The following is a 22,177-nucleotide window of genomic DNA, read 5'->3' on the forward strand; positions in this document are numbered from 1 at the left end:
TGGGATAGTTACCCACCAACCCCTGGGGACATGCTTGCCCCTAGCATATTTCTTGACTGGAGGAGCCCTCTGGCATAGTTACAAGTGTTTGTGGTAGGAGCTTGAAGCCCGCAGAGCCTGATGGGTGCTGTGGCCTATGGGCAGGGAAGCAGCTGTGTCTGCCATTGATACTTTAAAAGAGCTATACTAATTCAGCTACCTTGCATTGAGTGCTTTCTCTTTGCTAGCCTCTTTACATATATAACTTCTTTTTGTTTTATTTTTTTAATGTTTATTTTTTTGAGAGAGAGACAGAGCATGAGTGGGGGAGGAGCAGAGAGGGAGACACAGAATCCGAAGCAGGCTCCAGGCTCTGAGCTGTCAGCATAGAGCCCGACACGGGGCTCGAAGCCACGAGCCGTGAGATCATGACCTGAGCCGTAGTCGGACGCTTCACCGACTGAGCCACCCAGGCATCCCTACATATATAACTTCTAATCTCACAACATTTTCGTGAGCCAGTAGTACCCCCATTTTACCAAGCTGGAAACTAACATTCAGGAAGGGGTAGTCACTTATCTGAGGTCACACAGTACTAGGGCCAAAATTCCGAATCAGAACTTTCTGACTCTCAAAACATTGTAGAAGCAGAATATTCTAGTGATTAGGGGTAGGGTCTCTGGTGCCTTGCTACCAGGTTTCAAATCTTGTGTTTTCTTTAGCTTTGTGATGTTGGGCAAGCAAATTGCCCTTTTGATGCCTCAGTTTCCCCATCCATAAAATGGGGCCACAAGTAGGGTTTAACTCACAGAGGGGTTGTGAAGATTAAGTGGGCTAATTAGGAACATATGGTACTTAAACTACAGTGCCTGGTGTATAGTGTGTCATTATTTCTGTCGTTATTTCCAGAACCTCACAGTGTCTGTACACGTGCCAAAGGGCACGATTTCCCCTGTGATGCACTTGCGTTATAAAAGGCAAAAGTTGCAAATACAACCCACACCATAACTTTTTGCTTAAAATATCCAGTGAGCTAAGGCAAAAATAGGGGCTCAGCTATTACTTAGCATTTGTGAATGAGTCCCGAAAGCAGGAACACGTTGACCAGGGAAAAAAGGCTCTTCTCGTGATGACCGGCTTTCCCAGATCGCTTTAAAAATACACCTGGCCCGATTCCATCTCCCAGCCCAGGAGCATTTAGCTCCATTCAAGCCCACACTTAGGTCTCCACAGCAACCAACATAAGCACAAGCGCGAGGCGTGTGTTGGGAGCTGGCAACAGCTGACGGAGAGGCCTCGTGGCTGCTGAGGGCTTTGCACCGTAAACCAGCTGGGGGCTGAAAAAAGAGAGGAACACCAAGAAGGAAACATGAATGTGAGTTGGGCAGTCTCCTTCCCTCCCAGGCCTCCCCACTCCTTTCCCCACTCATGCTGCCCTGCTGCTCACCTGGCCTTCTTGGTGTGTTTCTGAGAAGTCTGGAGAAAGCCCCCACGAGCTTTCCTGCTGCAGCTTGTAGTTCTCTCTGGGGACACGTGCTCCAGGAGGGACCTTCCAGGGGTCTCAGGCCTAGCATGCAGCTTCTCAGGGTTCCAGGTGGGTGGGGGATGGAGTGACGATGGCCACCCTAACCGCAGAGACCTACCTGTCCTCCTGGGGCTTTCTTACTTTACTGTGACTGGGGGTTCGTTCAAGTGTTTGAACTTGTCTCCTATAGGAAGGGGTGGGTCATTATCATTGAAAGTTGAAACTGGGCTGCCCCTTTGTGCCCCAGATGAACTGGTTTCGCTTCTGAGATCATCTATACTTGGGTGAACCTCACAGAGTAGCCCCCAGAAGCCTTCCAAAGTCTCTATGGTCCTTCGGAAACCAAACTCTGAACCATTGAGATTCGTGTTCAGCATGGGGGGTGGGGAGGGGTGCTCCAAGCAAGAACAACAGCCCTTTTCCCCTCCCGGCCCATCTTTAGTAGAGCTGTGTTGGCAAGGTCATGGTAGGGAAAGTTAACCCCGGAAAAGAAGAATGTCTTCTGTGTCCAAGGAACATGAGGGCCCGAGGGAGTGGTGTCATTCTGGGTGGCACTGTCCTTCACTCTCCATGCCTGCCCATGGAAAGCGAGGAGTGGAAGCCTGAGATGGCTGTCTGGACAGTTCGGGCCCTGGAAATGCCTTCCCCAAAGTATCTGAGGTAAAGGGGTTTTGTTTTGTTTTTTTTTAATTTCCTTCAGTTACCTGGGCCCCCTGCTCTGGCCTGCGCCTTCTCCTCTGGCAGGCCCTGAAAGAGTATACCTTCCTGACAGGCTTAGAGCTGGCCACCATAGTGATTGCTGCTAAGGTTCTCTTGTTTGGGTCCAGCTGGAAGGAGGCGCAGGCACATCTAGTCAATCACATTGGCCTGTTGAGTGATGTTCTTAGGGAGGTATTGTAGCACAGGGCTAAGGCACTGAGGTAGAATTCAAGAAACGTGGGTTATTTCTCTGGACCTACTACTAACTCCCAGGACACATGTGTAGTATTGGCCAACCTATTTGCTCTCTGTGAGACTGTTTCCTCATCTGTAACGTGAAGGGATGGACCAGATTTGAAAGCCGTAGACTTCTCTGACTTCGTGGCTAACGAGTTGCTTGCTGACTTATGTAATTAGCACCTACGCGATAAGGGGTCTTGGCACGTGTTTCTCTTCTGAGCCCTGGCACCTGAGAATCCACAGGTATGCGCCTGAAGGGCATGGGGTTCATATTCAGACAGCCCTGGCCTTGAGTGACCTCTTCATGACTCACTAGCTGAGTGATCTTGGCCAAATGGTTGCGGTTTAATAGCTCAACACCTCAGTTTCCACCTCTGTAAAATGGGGATGATAAGAGTACCTGTCTCGTTAGATGGCAGTGAGGACTGAATGAGCTAATAGGTACAGAGCCTTGCACCTGGAACATAGTTAAGCTCAGTTGCTGGCTGCAGCAGTTATTCCAAATAGTGTTAAGAGGGCTGGACTCCAGGCCGCTTGCCTCCTTCTGGGATGCCTCATTTCTGCTGTGATCCCCTCTGCTCCTGTTGAGCCTGGAGAGATTTGCTCATAATACTGAAGGGTCCGTTTCAGAATTCCGAGTTCCCATCTAAAGCCAGAGCAGGGGCCAGCTCGGTGCCTGGGCTTTGGAATTGGAGGTCTGCACTCCAGGAGACCTTGAATGTCAGAGCCAGTTTTCCTCACCTGGACAGTGGGATGCAATGGAAGGTAATTTGAGGGACCATTGTGAGGATCCAAGGAGAAAGCATGGGAGTTCCTAGCTCTAAGCTGGCCGACTATGTACTTGGGTGCCGTTGTGCCTTGAGGGGCGACACTGGGCTTGCTAGACGTGGGGAGCACGGGCTCACACCTAAGGGCAGTGCCTTAGCACACTGAGTTCTCAGCTGAAAGGCCTGCCGATGGGCACAGTCCACCACAGGCCGCCCTCCCTCCGCAGACGGAGGTGAGCTTTCTGGGAACCCTGGCAGGGCACTGGAATCCTGAGAGTGTCTACCCTCTGGAAACCGTGCAATCCTGTGTGGAGCGTGGCTGGTAAGACAAGCCATTTCCTGTATCCAATTTGTCCCTGTCAGGAGAAGGGGACTGTGGAGTGACAATCTTTGACAATCTTCCCCCCTTCAAAATGGACAGTGGATGCCAAATCACCAGGCCTGCCCGGTGTGGGCTCTCCCAGGCAGTAAGAGGAAGATTATTAAGTATGAAATTTTCAAATAGAATGCCAGCAAATGGTGGCTGATTTGAACAAGATGCTCAGTTTTCTGACCAAATACCTGTCTGCGACCACTTTGCATTTTGTTCAACTTTATTTTTCTAAATGGGGCAATAAAATCCACTTGGATTGATTCAAATTCTCTTATTATTAGCATGTTTAAATCTGTCTCCATCTCTAAATTAATTGTGACAATTACTTGAGATACAATTTTTTAAAAACCTACTATTATTTTGAGAGCGACTGAGAGAGAGACAGAGTGCAAGCAGGGGAGGGGCAGAGAGACAGGGAGACACAGAAGCTGAAGCAGGTTCTGGGCTCTGAGCTGTCCCACAGAGCCCGACATGGGGCTTGAACCCACAAGCCGCGAGATCATGACCTGAGACAAAGTCAGATGCTTAACCGACTGAGCCACTCAGGTGCCCTGAGATATATAATTTTTGATATGCTTCCCATCAACATAACGACCAATATTTATGGCACCTCCTACTATGTATTGGACTATTATATTGAAGAAGATTCGTAAGACTAACTCTAGGAACCCATAGTCTATTTGCGACACGAAAATAACACAAATGAGGGGCGCCTGAGTGGCTCAGTCAGCTAGGTGTCTGGCTCTGATTTAGGCTCAGGTCATGATCTCCTAGTCTTGAGATCGAGCCCTGTGTCTGGCTCTGCACTGACCGTGAGGAGCCTGCTTGAGATTCCGGTTTAATAGCTCAACACCTTCTTCCCCTCATTCTTCCCCTTTCCTGCTCACATGCACGTGCTCTCTTTCAAATAAATAAACATTTAAATAAAATAACACAAGTGAAATCTCTAATGAGGAGTGAAGCAGATCACCCGGGGTGTCTCAGGCTGCGCAATTGGAATTTGTAGGAGAGCCGAGCAACTAAGACAAGCAGACAGCTGATCTAGGTTCAAGTCATGACTCTGTCCCTTACCTGGGCACTGCTGTGAGCTTCAGTTTACTTATCTGTCATAGGGAGAAAATATTAATAACCATTAAGGATGTTGGAGGCTAGTGCTTAGCACATAGTAAGTGTTCAGTGCCTGTTACTGAGTATTTTCATAGTTGATTTTTTTCAGGCTACGTGAAGGTAGTTTAAAGAATAATTTTGTTTTTTGCTTCAGGTAAGATGTCTTCCAAGTGAAGGAATATTCTGCAGCCATAGAAAGGAATGTAGATGCGTTTTCTGTAGTTCTAGAGAATAAGCTCTTAGAAATGCTGTGAAGAAACCAAGATGGAGTAGCCTATGTATAGTTGTATATTCAGGTAACCCTTTGAGAAAGAGGGGGGATCTATTCTGTTTACTTATCTGCTTGTATATGCATAAAATATTCCTGAAAGAATATACAGAAAACTAAATGAGTGATAATAAATAATTGGAACTGCTACAGAAGTAGGAAAGTTTTCGTGTATGTTCATTTGTACTTTTGGAATTTTGAATCACATGAATGTATTACCGATTCTAAACCATTAAAATTCCAGCTATGCACACAAAACAGAGCCTCTCATCTGGAGCACATGGGATGGGATTTTTCTGTCTTTAAAAGTCTGTTTAAAGCAATGGGAGTTGAGATCTCAGAATGGTAGAGTCACACAGTTATAGTGCTGCAGAATGTCTAGGGCTCATCTTTCCAACTTGTTTAATTGAGAAGCTCTATTGCTCAGTTGAGTCCAAAGGGGTCAGCCTACGGTCCTCCACTTTCTGGAATCCAGGGATCTGAGTGATTCAGTGAGACCAGTAGGTAGAAATGCTTGTGCTGGGTGGGAGCCAGGGGACTCCCAGTTACCATGCTTCCCTCCTCCCACCTGCCAAGGACTCTCGGACAACAAATACTGGAGGCATTGGGGGCAAGGATGGGGGGGGGGGGTGCTCCAGGGGAAGGGTTAAGTGAGTTATGTGGCTTTGAATCACAAGTGTCAATAGAGCTACAATGTCACCATGGAAAAATGAAGGTGTGGACACAGTGGCTAGAAACACAGGGTCTTTCCACTCAGCCCCAATTGTCAGTGGGTGTTGGAAATAACCAACCCTTCGGGCCAGTGTAGCCGGGGGGTTTTGTCTCTGACCTATTGCCAGATCTCCTGAATAACTCTACAAACTTGGCCTTCCCTGTCAAGCCGTAGCAGAAGATTTAATAGTGCTCGCTGCTTTATGCTGGACACTGTAATTAAATTCAGAGCCAAGGCGCAGCCAGTCTTGGGGAGGTGTCTTGATGTTCCCTTGGCTCCTAATAACATTGTCTCCTTCTTCCTTTCTGTTTACCACATGCCATTTTGTCAAATTAGAACTTGAACTAAAAAAAAAAAACAGATGCCTTCCTTTAGATAAGGTCAAAAAATTCCCTTGTGGGAAGAAAGGAGGATGGGTTGTCTCCTTGAATCTATGCACAAAGGAGTCACCTTTGAAATATGACTTAATATAAAATAGCAAATATGAGAGGATTTTCTTTCATCTGCCTAAGACAGACCTTCCTCCTCGACACATCCCTATTGGCAGGGGAGGGGGCAGAAGAGAACATGTCCTTCAGGGGGATTCAGTTCCCTGCTCAAGTTCTCATAATGAATGCCTGCAGGCTTCTCCAGGCAACGCTGGTGCCCTAACTTTGACACACTCCCAATCCTAATCCTTGTGGAGGTATCTACTTGTTCTCTGTTTCCTATTTAAATTTTTTATATTTTATTCTTTCTCATTATGAAAAAGTTCAAACATTCAAATGAGTGGGAAAAACTGTCCAGGAGACCCCAGTATGCCTACAGTTATGGACTGAGTTGTGTACCCCACACCCAAATTCATATGTCGAAGCCTTAACCCCAGCACGTCAGAATGTGACCGTACTTGGTGACAGGGCCTTTAAAAGAGGTAATTGAGGTTAAGTGAGGTCATAAGGTCATAATCCAGTCTGAATGGTGTCCTTATAAGAAGAAGAAACTTGGGCACACAGAGACACCAAGGGATGCTCAAACAGGGGAAAGGCCATGTGAGGACACAGCTAGAAGAAGGTGGCCATCTGCAAGCCAAGGAGAGAGGCTTCCAAAGGAACCAAACCTTCCAACACCTTAATCTTGGACTTCTAGCTTCCAGAACTGTGAAAAATAAATTTCTGTTGTTGAAGCCACCCTGGTACTTTGTTATGGCAGCCTTGGCAAACAGATACACCCGCCAAAGAGATTGTGCAATCATTATCATTTTGCTATATTTACTCTATCACATATCCCTTTGTCCATCTTGTTTTTTTCTTTGGATGGATTTCAAAATGAGTTGTAGATTCATTTCCCACACTTTTTTGTTAAGTTTATTTATTTATTTTGAAAGAGAGAGAGAGAGTGAGAGAGAGAGAGAGAGAGACAACAAGTTGGGGAGGGGCAGAGAGAGAAAATCCCAAGCAGGCTCCTGGCCGTTAGCACAGAGCCTGACTTGGGGCTGGATCTCATAAACCATGAGATCATGACCTGAGCCGAAATCAAGAGTCAGACACAACTGACTGAGCCACCCAGGTGCCCCTCATTGCCCACTTTGAAGACTAAACTATTCAACAGAAAAGGTTGATGTTTGACTGAAGCCCATTCACACACTAATTGAACCCTCTCTGTGGTCATGATAGGGAGCAACTAGGATTGTCTATTCATGTGAATTTACAAACCAGGAGACTGAGGCCCAAAGATGACTGATTGTAAGGTTTGATTAGAAAAGCGTGGAACTGGCCATCAGTAAGCTTCTCCAACCCCAGCTGGCTGAGATGACACCTGCCATTTTTTTCTGCGCTTCCCCGCTCCTTCTGTCTGGCTGGTAGTCGGGGAGAGAGGTCACCGCGTTGTGCTGGTAACCAAATCTCCGGAAGTCTCCAGTGTCAGACATCTGGCTTCATTCCTGGCCTACTACCTACTGGCTGCGTATGACCATAGATGCATCCCTAAATCTCTGAGCCTTGTCTAACAATGAGGATGATAATACTAATACAAGATGTATTGATACACCTTGTGTGTATTAGTATCAGAGAAGGATGCTGAATGCTCACAGCCTAGTTCCTATTGTTGGCGCCTCATTACCAGGGTAGGGTAACACTATCTGCTGTAATAAACAAGCAGTGACATTTTAATGGCTTCATCTGATCAAAATTTATGCTCACCTAACAGTCCAGGGTTCCTGGCTGGGGGCAGTTCCTGTCCACGCTGGCATTCAGGGATGTGGACCCCTTCTATGGCTCCACCATCCCCTCAGGTCTGAGTGCTCCGCACCGAGGCAGAACCATTGGCAAGAATAGTCCCATGCCCCTAGCTGTTCACACTGCAGGGGGCTGGGGAAGTGCCTCTGGAAGGAGGAGCACACCTCTGGGGGGAGTACTAGCCTTCTCTGCACAGCCCCAGCTCTCCTGGACGTAAAGTCAGTGGCTGGGAGTGAAGAGTGGAATGAGCCTGTTGGCGAGGGAAGGGCCAGGTCAGTGGGAAAGCCGCCCTGCCCTCCCAGGAGAGCGGTGAGAACAGCAGGAGAGTGGGAGGTGGCAGCGTGGAGAGCCGTCCCTCCAGGGCTGGGTAAGTTGGCCAGCAGGAGGGCACCGTCTCACAAGGCCGTGTGCAAGACCCCTTTTGAACCCTGACCCCAATTCTGTGCCGTCTGTGTGGCCTGGACCAAGTGATGCCTTCTCTGTAAAATGAGGATAGTCCTACTGTGAGGATTAAACGCCACGATGCGCAGGAGGTGCCGAGCCCAGTGTTGTCCTTGTTTCGCAAGGAGGATTTTGCTAAGCAAGGGTCTGCAAGCTTGCAGCACAGGTGCCCCTCCTTCCTCTCATCTCAGGGAGGCCAGTACTAGTACATGGTGACCCTCCTTCTGCAGAGTCCTTCTTAACATAGCATTCCAGGAAAGCTGTACCAAACAGTTCACTAGCAGGTAGGATGAAAACTCTTTGGCCTCCAGAGGCCACACTTCAGGCTTCTTCACCTCTGTATCCATGTGGTGTAGCAAGGACTTGACAATAGTGAGTGTTCAGTAAATGAAGTAGAATGTGTTGTAGGCCTCTCTTGGAGGTGGTGTTTAAGAAGAAATTATTCTCTTGTTGACCTGGGAAAGAAGACTCTGTTCAAGACTATTGCCCTAGGTGCAAACCTGTCTCCGTAGGGGAAAGAATGGGCTCAATTCTGAATGTAGTAGGAACAAGTGGGGATTTATGGCCAAGGAGCTGTTGCGGGGAGGCGGTCAGTGGATGGAAAATTACTAAGAGGAAACATCAGGGGTTGGGAGATTCTTGGTAAATCCATTCAACAGAATTCTTGCCAAAGGCGGGCCGGGGTGCTAAGATGTCAAGGGTAGGGGGAATGAGGAACTTGGTCAGACAGATACCAACGGTAGTTAGATATCAAGGGTGGGGAGTCACTGTAAAGTGATTTTGCTGGGCTCTTGCTAAAACTGAGCTCTACAAGGGCAGACACAGAGGCCCAAGTTCAAGGCCATGTCGAGAAGCTGAACAAAGTTTGGTCAAACAGAGAGTCTCTGCCGGTGGGAAGGCAGATCCCATATCTTCCAGTCTGCTGCTCTGCCCATGCAGGTTTGGGGATGGGACATCAGACTTGAGGTACCCTGGGGCTGGTGGAACCCTAGGCTGTGCCTTTAAACATGCAGGTGTTTTTGCCTCACACTGGGAACTCTGGGTCCTTGGGGAGGATGCTCCGTTATCCAGGCCTCAGGATCTCTCTGTGCAGCAGGGGTGGGAGCCACAGGAGGGGAAGATGCAAAAAGGACTCCACTCTGGCCCAGATCCTTGGGGAACAGGACTGCAAGTGGCAGAAGGGGGACAGGAGCTTCTGGAACAGTGCCCAGGGAGGCGGCATTCCAGAAGTGGACTTCTGGCCCGGTTGATAAATACCAGAGCTGTAATTAAGACAAAATACTGTGAATATGACACCTGCTGACAGCTGCAGGAAGGCCCCGGAAACTTTTATTATGAATTAGATTCTGCAGGCCACTCTGCTGTGGTGAGCTGGTGCCTGGGCCAAGGAACCTGAGGGAGCTCAGCAGGCCGGCTGCCTCGAGGGCAGGGGATGGCTCACCAGGGGAGAAGGGGAAAGAGTGATCTTCCATCCATTTCCAGGGCCCTCATGAAGGACCATTTAAGTCTCAGAAATCATAACCCCTGGTAGAAGCCAGAGCTGGAAAGGGCTTAGAGCTCAGCTGGTCCAATGCTCCCATTTTATATTTGGGAAAACCAAGGCCCAGGGGGGGACGTGAATTGCCAAGGTCACACAACAAGTTACTGGCTGCACCAGGGCTGGAGACCAGCCCAGTCCTAATCCCAGGCTGCCATGCTTGGCTGCAGGGCAGTTAATAGTAGTCGGTCAGGCACACATCTAGGCATTCAGCCCAGAGTGCTTGGAGAGACTGAGACAAAGTCGGAGATAGGGAGACATAGAGACAGAATGAAATGGACAGAGAAGAGAGTTGCAGAAGGAGAGCAACATGGAACAGAGACAGAAAGAGATGTTCGTGGGCCTGAGTCATTACGTTCAAAATAGAGATTCGAACACCAGCAGGGTGGGGCAGGACCTCAGGGACCAGCTAGGTCAGTCTCCTTTATTTTTACAATAGTCAAAGTGCAGCTGAGTAGTTGACCTGTGTAAACCTTTTCAGGAACAGTTTGATGATGAATGGTAAAAAGGAAATGCTTGTGGTGCTAAAAAGTGGCAAAACTTCCATCTCTAAGAGTTTTTGAACGGGATTTGAAAAATGAGCTGTAGGAATGTGACCCAGTGCAGGGGCATTTGGGACAATATGCCAATGATATTTCTGCAACTGTCTGGGATTTAGGACCAAGCACCCCATGCCCTCTGTGCTCTTTCTGATGTCTTAGACTCTGTGTTTTGAGAACAGAGGGAAATGTTCCAGAGAAGGAACAGAGCCTAACCCTTTCCTCCCTTACTCCTTTCATCTTGGTACCAGCAGATCTTCTCTGCTTTCAAAGTTCAGCTCACCTCTTCCAGGAAGCTTTCCCTGATTTCTCACTTATATCCCTCTGCCAACCGGTACCCATCACTTCTTGTTGTAAATCCCTCTAGACATCCCCTAGCCCTGTGTTAGCCACTTCTCTTTTTGTACTTTGTATAAGTTATCTCTGAAAACGTCAATAGAAAAGCCCCTATTCTATTCCAGGAACTCTGAAATCCTTTGCTCTAATCCTCACAACAAACTAACAAAGTGGGTTTTGCTTTACCCATTTTAAAGATAAGAAAATTGAGACTCAGAGTGAATAACTTCCTCAAGCTAGTAAGTGGCAGCCTGGGTAACTCCAGCCTGGGTTTGCCTGACTCCAGTGCCTGTATTCTTTCCATAAAACTGAACGACATATGCCAAGGAGAGGAACTGTGTCTAGTCATTGGGTCTTGCATACATTTGGCATTCAGTTTGTGTTTCTGAATGAATGAAACAGTAAGTGAATGAATGAATCCAAAGAATATCCTTTCTTTTGAAGCCTATAGCTCAGGGGTCAGCTATAGCCTGGGGGGCCAAATCCAGTCTGCTTCCTGTTTTTGTACATAAAGTTTTATTAGAATGCAACCATGTTCATTCCTTTATTGTCTGTGGCTACTTTCATGTGTAACAGTAGAGTGATGTTGTGAGAGACACCATGTAGCCCACAGAGCCTAAAATATTTACTGTCTGGCCCTTTCCAGAAAAAGTTTTCTGACCCCTGCAATGACTTATGATTTTTACTAAGCTGGTTAAAACAATGGTGCTTATTGAGAAGTACTAATAACCTTGTCTTTTATGATCTAGAATTGTGTGTGTGTGTGTGTGTGTGTGTGTGTGTGTGTGTGTGTGTGTGCATGCTTGTTATCAGATAGATTCCACATGTATCTGGTATATGCCACTTTATTATTTTACAGGCAGGCTTCATCTAAAAAGGTTTGCCCCACCAGGCCCTTGGGAATATCTGTATCTAGATATATCTATATCTATATATACCTTTTTAAAATTTTTATAATTTTAAAAATTAAGTTTAGCTTTGTTGGCAGCCCCTTGGCACAGACATGGTCAGAGCCAAGACCCTGGTGACAAAGGTCTTCCCTGAAGTAAAGGAGGGCCTATTCCCCCAGGACAGTCATGGTGGGTGTGGACTTTGAGGCTCGCCAGAACAGTATTGACAGGGGCAGTTTCTGAGCTGAATGAGAAGCAGCCTTTTAGACGGATTACACTCCCATTTCCTCTTGGCTGGCAGGGGCGATCCGATCCCGGGCTCCCAGCCTCGCCTCCTTCCCTGGGACAGGGGCCCTCTTCTTCCCCCAGGCCGCCCCCAGGGTAGCCTCTGGTGAGGCCAGAGCACTGCCTACCTGTTCCTGCTCCCCGGAGCTCAGGACTGGCCCCTGGACCCCTGGCATCTGGGGCAGAAGCAACACCAAAGCAGGGATTGGCTGCCTCCCACCCCAAATGCCCAGCTGGGAGTGCTCAGAGGCGTGACAGATCTCAGCCTGTCGCCAGCCTGTGTTCCCTGGCCAGTCCCTCCTTGGGCCTTGCCCACAATGACGGTTCCATCACTCAGCTTCACTCACCTGCTCACCATTTCAGGACTGCTCTGTTACTCAGCTTGCTGCTCGGGTGAGTTTGCATGCGTGTGTGCGTGTGTGTGTGTGTGTGTGCCTGCATATATGATGTGTGCATTGTTTTAGAAAAAAGGCTTGGAAGGCAGACTTGTTCTGGGTGCTTTTAGCAGTCTTTAATCTGAAACTTCTCGACCAGTGTTGGATGCAACATAAAGGGGTTTGGCGGTGGAGTTGGTGGGGACCTTGGTATACACACTCGGGTGTGTGCACTTATGTGTGCCCTTCTTGTGACCTTGACTTTGAGGTGGCAGGCTGGCAGCTGCTGCTCCTGTGGCTTTGAAGTAATGTCATGTACTGTGGTCGGGGCCAGCCCTGGTATTGGGTGGCCAAGATGTTCTCCATTACTCTCCAGGCTGACCGGCTTAGGTCATGTGGTCACTGCCAAGTCATTTTCTTTGTGGGTTGTGTCCTCACCTGCTCCCCTTGCCCATTCAGGGGCAAATTGCAAGATGGCAAATTCCTACCATGGTCTTTCAGAGAAGTTCGTATACACTCAACTTTTAAGATCAGAATTTGGTTTCCAGGGTGTGTGGGGGTTGGAGGAAAGTTGTAGGGTGCAGCCTTCTCTGGAATATGTGAATCAGGAAAAACTTGGAGCAGATTGAAGCCAGCTATCACTAGAACTTCACTGTAGTGGAGACATCTGAGTCACATTCAGAACGCTGAGTGGAATGTGTGCCCTTCACCTCTTCTCTCCTCCTTCTAGTACAAGTTCTAACAGGCAGGGAAAGGCCCGAAAGTGGAAGGAGGCGGGAGTAAGAAGTTGAGCAGTCTCCCAACTTCACAAACGGTGGCAGAATAGTTAGTATATGGCTGTATCTGAAATTTTCTCACCCTACAAAGGCAGGATGTTTATGTGACTTCTTTCCTTTGGTGGCTTCTTTTTTTTAAGTTTATTTATTTTGAGTTGGGAAGGGGCAGGGAGAGAAAGAGAATTCCAATAAGGCTCTGTGCTGTCAGTACAGAGCCTGATGTGGGGCTCAATCCCACAAACTGAGTCGAATCCAAGAATCAGATGCCTGACCAACTGATCCACCTAGGTGTCCCTCCTTTGGTGACTTCTAATGACACAATTTCTTGATTGGGTAGGGAATGTGGAGCGGGGGGGACTGCTTCATACAAACACAGGAGGCAGAAACAGAAAGGCTGTCTCTCATACCCTACTGATGGGCTGGCCTCTTGAGTGGGAGATGCAGACGGACACAGTGGTGACCCTGGTGTCATATGTATGAAAACAGAATTTGCAGATGGGTTGGGCTTAGGTAAGGAAACCAAGTCTCAGAAATGAGTTGTGCTGGGCCACTTAGTCACTTGCACCCAGACTCCTACTCTTTTGATCCAACTCCCTACATTTCCAGGAGTAAGTTCAAGTGAATCACACTTTCCAAGGAAGTGCCCAAGAGTCAAGTGGGTATTGAGTGAAAAGGGCAAAGCCAGCATCCATAACAGTAAACAAAACAGAAACAAAAACCAAACAGTTGCCCAAAGCCTACATTAGACCCAGTGTTATTTCTACCCGTGATTTGGCACTGCAGTGGCCACGTACAGTAGGACTTCAGTGGCTTTAAGTCAGGGCAAGTGGTCCTGAAATTCCATGGTAATTGGCATTTCCCAGGCAGCTGCCTGGGTCGGAGCCACGTGGCGCACCCAGGTTTCTGCAGGCCCCGTGTTCATACGTGCATGATTGTTTCCATTACCACAGAGCCTGCTGGGGCCTTTCCAAGCTGGACCCTGGGCTGAGACATGATTCCACGGAGGCATCACAGTCCTGAAAGAGACCCACAGGCCGCTCGGATGACACCAAAATAGACATGTGAAGTCCTGGCTTAGTTGGCTGGGAGGGGAGGGAGGGGTGGGAAGCTGTTCCCAAACACATCCACCTGATGGAAATATTCTGAGCTGGAATGAGCCGTAAATAAACTAGACTGTGCTAAAAACAAACATCTCCAGGGAGTTGGGGGGGTGGGCAGAAATAGATGCTCTTCACCTGCTGAAAGTGAAGTCAAGGTCAAGGGGGAAAGGGCGAGGAGGGATGGGGAGAGGTGAACAAGGCAGATGCCTCGGCAGGAAAAGCAACTTATGCTCGCTGAAGAGTTCTCCAGTTTCCAGGAAGAAATAAGAGAATTGCTTCAAATGATAGACTCTTTCATTAGTGGGAGACCACAAAGAATGTGGGGTGAAGCGAGGCACTGGAGACCATATATGGTCTGGAAAAATAAATGGCGAGGAGTGCAAATGAGCCACGTGAACCTGCCAGCCTCCCAGGTGCTCTTGGCTGGGAGAGACTTTGTGGAAAACCACAACCTCAGCCCTTAGCTGTGTGCCAAAGCACACGAAGAGCAGCAAAGGAGAAACTGCCACTGGGGTGGCATTGAAATGGTCCTGGAGTGCTGGTGCGTGTCCGCCACCTTCACCACGTGCCCCAGGCAGGGTGGAACAATGGACCCTGCCACTCTCAGCTTACCCAACAGTCCAGCAAAGAAACCTGGAGGAATTTGAAGAGGAATATGATTGGCATTAATGTCATGTTTTATAACAACGTAGCTATAGTATTTTACCACTGAGAGAGAGAGAGAGAGAGAGAAGTGGCCCATGACAGGTAGAATGGATCTGCCACTCAGAGCTGGGCCATGGTGTTCTGTTGAACAAAATCAGTGTCATAGAACAGCCTCAGACAAGGCCAGTCTGTGACTGTGATGGACCAAGACAAAACCAGGCCACTGCGTCATCATATCAGACACAGACAAAAGACCACCATCCAACCACAAAAATGGCCAGCCATCCCTCGATCCTTGTTAATATGCGTGAGTGCTTTTGCTTTACTAACCACAGCTTCCGTCTCCCTCTGCTCTGTTCTTCTTCTAGATAAGAACTAAGATAATCACAGACGAGCTCTCGCTCCCTGCCAGCATCTGGTCCAGAGCGAAGCCAGACTCACCTTCCTCAGAGTCTCCCCCAACATCACTGTGTGAAAGCCCAAATCCTAGAGTAAATCCTTTCTAGCACCCTCTTACCAAGATGCCACGTGGTTCCCCTGGGTGTGTATCCTCCCTCGCAATGAGTCCAAAGAGGCAGTCTCACTCAACTACAGGCGTGTCGCCAATGGGGAAGGGTTGGTTGGAGGCGCTTCGTACTGTATCTCAGGTAGTTGTCATGGGAGCCCCTTGCCTTCTTCCGAGCTCCCAACCTTTATTTCCCACGTTCCCACCGCACGTGGAAGAATGTGGAGATCAAGAGAAGAACCCTAGAACCAGACTGCTAGTCTTTGCCTCAGTTAACTGATCTATAAAATGGGGGTGATGATGACGTTCAGGATTGCTGTGAGGATTAGGTCAATTTCTATACATGAAGCACTTCAGTGGTGCCTACGCGTGTAGTGTCTTGGGTTTTATTAATTATTATTATCAATTTAGCAAACATTTGTGGAATATCTAGTGTATGTCATGTACTGTGCTAGAACGTGGGGATTAAAAGCTGACTTCCATCGTCCCAGAAAGTACTATAGTCGGGAAAATACAAGGAAACTGTTTTACCCCATGGATAAGAGCTAACATAGAGGAAAACCCAGAGAAAAACATGGCAGGACCCTCAACATTGGCCTGGGAAGTCAAGGAAAGCTTCCTGGTGGAGGCGGCACCTGCCAGTTCTCGGTTAGTGAGTAAGAGTCTCCAGGATGGGCTAGGTGTCAGGGGGGAGGGGTGGGATATGAGCAGAAGGGCATTGGCAGCCCCTCAGCCCTTAGTGTCTACAGGTCAGGGGCACCAGTTAGACATCTTTCTGCCCCTCAACATGGCCTGGCCCAGTGCCTGAAAAAGCATGCACTGGAATGAACCAATATCTAATACCAAATCTGACAGGTTTCCCACAAACCAGTGCCTCCTCTGATCTTCCCATCTCATACTCTGACCCACTGTTGTCCCAGGTCCCGGCCACCTCAAAACCACCCTCGATTGTTCCTCCTCATTCATTCTTGCGGCACGCTCGCCCCCAGTTTCTTTCTCCCCAGTGACGTTTGCATTGGTTGCTTCCTTTTTTGTCCTCACCACTTCCATGGCCCTGACAGGCCACTTCCACATCTGGCTGCTGCAAGATTATATTGATTTTTAAAATTGCATATGTATGGTGTATTGTTTATGAATTTCATTTCCAGGTAATAAAAGGGTCTTTACAAACAGAGGCATTGGCTCGGAGAGGGCCGAGGACCATTGGCATGGGCCAGTGGAATGTTCCTCCGTCAGGGAGGGAGTATGTGGGAGTGCACGAAGCAGCCATTCCTGGGGAGCACCCACCAGCTGCCTGATGTCCGCAGGCAGGTCCTGCAGCACAGGGTGGAGACAGTAGGCAAGCCCAGGTCCCTGAGAGAGAAGACTGAAACTGGGTTCAGGGCCCGAGAGGAATGTGGCGGGTGACCTGCCCAAGTTCTACAAAGTCAGGGGCTCGACGTAAGGGTTGAAGGTGAGGGTACTCTCACGAGACCCAAACTGGGAACTGTAAATGTACAGCTTTTGGTGATTATGGATATCAATGCCGTGAATATTCTAGTACATGTGTTTTGGTGAACATATGCCCACTTGTCTGTTGCTAAACACCCCTGAGTGAAACTGCTGGGCTGTCGGGGTTGCCTGGATTCAGCTTTAGTAGACGATACCAAGCAGTTTTCCAGGGAGGTTGAACCAACTTACACCCCCCGCCTCCAGCCAATGTATGAGAGTTCTGCTTGTTCCACGTTCTTGCCCACAGTTGTTATTTCCTGTCCTTTTCATTTTAGCCATTCCTGGTGGGGTGTGGAGTGGCTATCAACCCAAGGTTCAGCCGCTGCAGAATGGATAAGTAGATTGTGGTTTGGTCACACAGTGGAACTCTCTTCAGCGCTAACAGCTACAAACAACAACCCGAATGACCCTCACAAACACTGTGTTGAGCAAAAGAAGCCATACACAAGAATTCATGTTGTCTGATTCTATTTATATAAAGTTCCAGAATAGACACAATGAGTCCCTGGGGTTAGAAGTCAGAATGGTGGCGAGGGAGGTGTGCAGAGATTGGACAGGAGTTTATGGGGCTTGTGGATGATGGGGAGTTGTGTGTTTTGATCCAGGGGCCAGCCTCTAGGGTGTGTTCACTTTGCAGAAATCTGTTGGGCTGTGTGCTTATGATCTATGCCCTTTCTGTAAGGTATACTTCAACGTTGAACATACCCTAACATCGAACCTGGGCAAGACCCCATGTTCAATAAAGCTACCAGGGTCCAGGGCCCCCGCCTTCATCTCCTCACACCCGTGTATTGAGTCATTAGACTGTAACCCTTTTGTGAGCATGGGTGACCCCAAATGTGTGTGTAGAGTCTAGGATCAAGTATGTGTTTTAAATCAGGGCTCCGGGTCTTGTATAGTCCATGCCACCTTGGGCCCTGGATGCCCCCTCCCTGAGCCTCCCTCTGAGGGCACCATCAAAGTAATTAACAAACACTTCCTTCTCCTCCTCTATTGGAGGTGTATTATGAGTCTGGACTTCTCGTTCCTTGTCACATCTACAAAGCGACAAGTCAGTCCACGAAGAAGGAGACATGGACTTTATTATGGTCATGGTGTCCATACCAGCTGCTTAACCATCTTCGTTCAGCAAAGGCTGGGGGAGGGCTACATCAAGTGGCAAACAGACGGTGCACTCACATCTAACTGGTTGGAAATCACATTCAGAAATCTGGAGTTTGCGGCATGGGTCTCCCTAGGGTTCAGGGGACATGACAGAGGCCCCAACACTGTCGGGGCTATGAGCAGCAATTTTCTCTGCACAGCTCTTCCCGGCCTGGATCAGAAGAAGCGTGGCAGCCACAGAGCATGCTGCCTCCTGACGCCCCCTCCACCCCCACTGTTCCCACCACCATTCTTCAGAGGAGGCCGAAGCCTGGTGAGTACCTCGGGGCTTGTGAGAGAAGAGACACACGGGCTCCCCAGTGCCCACCACACAGCCCCCGCCCCCAACTTCCCCGCACTTCAAGTGAGAAGCCTCCAGATTCTTTTCGAGGGATCCAACCCTTTACTCTCACACAGCAGGTTGAACTCCAGAATGGGCATTTTGCAGTTTCTTGTGTGTGTCCATTCTCCCGCTGTCATAAATAAGTTATGGAGGGAGATTCTTGTCAGCAGGAAATTGGATTTGGAAAAGCATCCCATCTCCCTGAGAACAATGAGGTGAATTTATAACTTTCTAGGCTCCCTTCAGTTGCTCAGAACAGAATTTCCCCTTTCTTCCCAAGTGTTTATGAAGTTCCCTTCCACAGCCCATGTTTAACGTAGCCTGTTTCTGTGAGGGGGCGCAGGAAATGGTCCCCCTATAGTCATACTGAGGTGTGAGAGGGAACAGGATTTGGGAAGACAACAGGCCAGAAGAGTCTTGCGACTTGGGATTCTCGAATTTTTCTGAGAATTCTTAGACCTGTACTGCCCAATGCAGTAGCCACTGGCCATATGTGTCTTCAACACCTCTCATGTGGCTCGTTAGAGTTGAGATGTGCTGTACATGTGAAATACGCACTGAATTTTGAAGACTTGGGATGAAAAAAGAAGGTAAAATGTCTCAGTAATGTTTTAATATTGAATAGATGTTGAAATGATATCTGGGACATATTGGTTAAATCTATTATTAAAATTAATTTTACTTCCTTCTGTTTACCTTTTTTACGTGGCTACCAGAAAATTTTAAGCTACCTAGGTGGCTTGCATTTCATTTCTGTTGGACGGTGCTGGCCTAGACATTAGGCAAAGGCCCCTGAAATGAGCTTCCTAACTCCATCCAAAGGAGCTCTTCTATCTCTATAATCTATTCAAGCCAGGAATGTCTCAGGAGAGAACAGGAACTTGGGGCCCAGAAGGTCATCTTCTTGGGACACCCACTGGGGTGTCAGGGAACCACCAATCTTGGGGACTGGATTGGGAGGCAGGTCTGTGTCCAGGGGTAGTGACCCTTCTTCCGTCCCCCACGTCTGACCCATGACCATGTGTTGCTTGCATTGAAGCTTCTCTCCCCAGACATGAAGAATTTCATCCTGGAACTGGAGACCACACAGTCCTCATGTGTGCAAGGATCACTCGGCTCCCCTGGGCCCCCTGGCCCCCAGGTTGGTGCATTCCACCAGACCCTGTCCTGCTGTCTTCTGTTTAGAGCAGTAAAACCCACTGGGGAGAGTCTCTTAGAGCTGCCCTCTTCAACGCGACATGGGGGCCGCTTTTCTTTCCCTAGCTCACCTCCGGCTCCAGAGCCACGAGGCGAGTACACGGATTCCTCTTCTCAGGGAGAATGCTGGCCTCCCAGCCTTGATATCCTCACCTACACAGCGGAGACAGTAATTACCCCCACAGTACTGGATTTGGGTGGTGGTGGTGAGGGGACCAGATGAGCTGCTGTCTAGATGGATATGATTATTATTATTATAATGATCATCAGATGCTTGACGACAATTGGTTGCCCCTTATGTGACCGTTGACCAATCCCCCCCGCCCCCCCGTAAACCAAGAAGTGCCTGCATTTGGCGCAGGAAAGCGGAGGTAATGGGGAACTTGTTAGTCTGAGCCTCATTAGACACTGTGACCAGGCAGCCTCCCCCCACCCCACTAAAGCTAAAGGAAAGAGTGAGGAACAGGTGAAATGTTAGAGAAAGGATTTTCTAGGCAAACAAGAGTACCCTCCAGAGACCCTGTCTCACAGATCCTGGCTCCCCTGGCTTGCCTGGGAGAGGGGGCCCAGCAAGGAGGACCGCCCCCTGGCCTGGGGCTCGGGGCCTGCCGTGGGAAGATGAAAAAGGGTACAGGCGGTAGTCAGTTGCCCAAGTGCCTTAGGAATTCTGTCACCCCTCCTGGGTGACCCCTCCTATGGCTTCCCATCCCAGGAGACTAAGGCCCCCGCAAGAGGACCCCGCCTGTATCTCCTACAGTGTATCATACCAACATTGTCCACCCAACGCCTATCTCTTGGGTCCTAAAGCATATCAAGCTTATTCCAGCCTGAGGGCTTTTGCGCTCGTGGCTCAGGCTTTTTGGAATGTTCTTTCCTCTGATTTTTACCACGGCCAGCTCCTTTATTACTCAGAACAGTTTATGGGCCACCTCCTTAGAAATGCCTTCCTCAACCAGCCAGTCTACGGCACCGCTCCCCCGTCACTCTCAATCCCGATGACCTATTTTAATTCTCCGCACAATTTTCTCATTACGGTTTTCTTATTTTGTTATTGTTGTCGGTCTCTTTGGTCTTTTTATAAAGTATAAGCTCTATGGCGAGGACTGGCACACTATGGCCAATCAGATCTGGCAGCAGCCTGTTTTTGTAATTAAACTTTATTGTCTCTGACTGCCTTTGTGCTGCAAGGGCAGAGGTCAGTGGCTGTGACAGAGATGCTGTATCAGAGGCGTAGTTTAAGATATTTACCATCTGCCTCTTTACAGAAAAGGTTTACCGACCCGTGGTCCTAGAGCAGGGATATTGTCTGTTTTGTGCCCGGTCTGTACCAGTGCACGGGTTCTTGTGATCTCTCCATAAATATTTATTGAACGCAATAAAGAACACAAAACAGCACTTTGAACCCAGAAATGGCCAGAGGCTGCCACAGAGGGGCTAGGAAGTCTGCAGAAAAGCAAGATGGACACCGAGGAGCACCTCCCAGGTGGATTTCTATCTTCCCACCTCCGGCAGTCTACACTGGTGGATCTCAGAATAACTGAGAGCCACACGGCATGGGAAGGAAAGGGGGATTTTCTGCTGAACTCACACCCTCTCCAGCCCTGCTCGCACACCTCTAACTCACGTGATCCACTTGAGTCATTCAGAGAATGTGCTGCCCGGCTAGGTGGGGTGGGCGTAGTGGGAGCATTTGCAGCCACTTCCATTCCTTAGAACATAGTGTAAATGCTGTTCCCAAGCAAAATGAGGTCTGTGAATCAGTAACAAGGGCGTCCTCTGGGAGCTTGTCAGACATGCAGAATCTCATTCTCTCCTCCCCTTCACACACCCCCACCCTCTCAATCAAAATCTGCATTAAAAAACATTTTTAATGTTTATTTTTGAGAGAGAGCGAGTGGGGGAGGAGCAGAGAGAGAGGAGACACAGAATCCGAAGCGCTGCACGCTGTCAGCTCAGACCCCGATGGGCTCAAACTCACAAACTGGGAGATGGAGAAGCTTAACCCACTGAGCCACCCAGGCACCCCAAAATCTGCATTTTAACAAGCCCCCCTAGTAAAACATCTGCACATCAGAATTTGGAAAGCACTCTAGCAGAGCACAATGGCCTGGTAAAATCCTTCCAGCCCATTTTAAGAAATCGAAAAAACAGGCTTGATAATAAGAAATGAGAGAATGGAACAGCGTTCATCCTTGCAAGGGGACTGGACAGGTGGCAGGCACACTGCCCTGGGGCTCCCTGTCACCATGGGCTCCTAGACTTTAGGGAGCATGGAACCTCTGCCCCTCTGAGTCACAGTCTCTGGGAGCCCTGGCACCCCCTAGGCTTTGATCCTCAAGGACTGTGTACCCTGTACCCTGGGCTATCAATCCAAGCTGGCCCTCACAGCCCTGAAGTAGGGCCAGGTGCTGGGGCCAGCGCAGTCCCCAGCAGGTCACTGGGCAAGTGGCTGGGGAAGTGGGGGTGAAACCACCCTCCCAGGAAGCCCTATTTCCACACAAGGGTGTCCAGACCAGGAGTGAGGAGGGAGAGAAGCGGGGAGGAGGGGAAAGTTAGGGGGAGCAGGGGGGCTTGAAAGAAGAGGTAAGGTGGGGGCAGGGGAAGGAGAGAAGGAGAGAGTGGAAAGGGAAATGAAATGATGACTTTGCCTCTTCCCATCCCGCAAACAGGAAAATAAATCAAAGTCTGGTTC

At 48.8% G+C, this 22,177-nt stretch overlaps 1 protein-coding gene across 1 annotated transcript in view; it reads left to right on the top strand.

Moving 5' to 3' along the window:
• COLQ (collagen like tail subunit of asymmetric acetylcholinesterase) overlaps nucleotides 1–22,177 on the top strand; it is a 78,561-nt gene that overhangs the window by 28,525 nt on the left and 27,859 nt on the right. Inside the window, exons 2-3 of the mRNA XM_047876262.1 lie at nucleotides 18,107–18,219; nucleotides 19,328–19,429. Coding sequence (XP_047732218.1) covers nucleotides 18,107–18,219; nucleotides 19,328–19,429 — 215 coding nt within the window. The remainder of the gene's footprint in view (nucleotides 1–18,106; nucleotides 18,220–19,327; nucleotides 19,430–22,177) is intronic.

The sequence above is a fragment of the Prionailurus viverrinus genome, chromosome C2 (genome assembly GCF_022837055.1).
Source record: "Prionailurus viverrinus isolate Anna chromosome C2, UM_Priviv_1.0, whole genome shotgun sequence".
In the NCBI taxonomy this organism is placed as follows: Eukaryota; Metazoa; Chordata; class Mammalia; order Carnivora; family Felidae; genus Prionailurus; species Prionailurus viverrinus.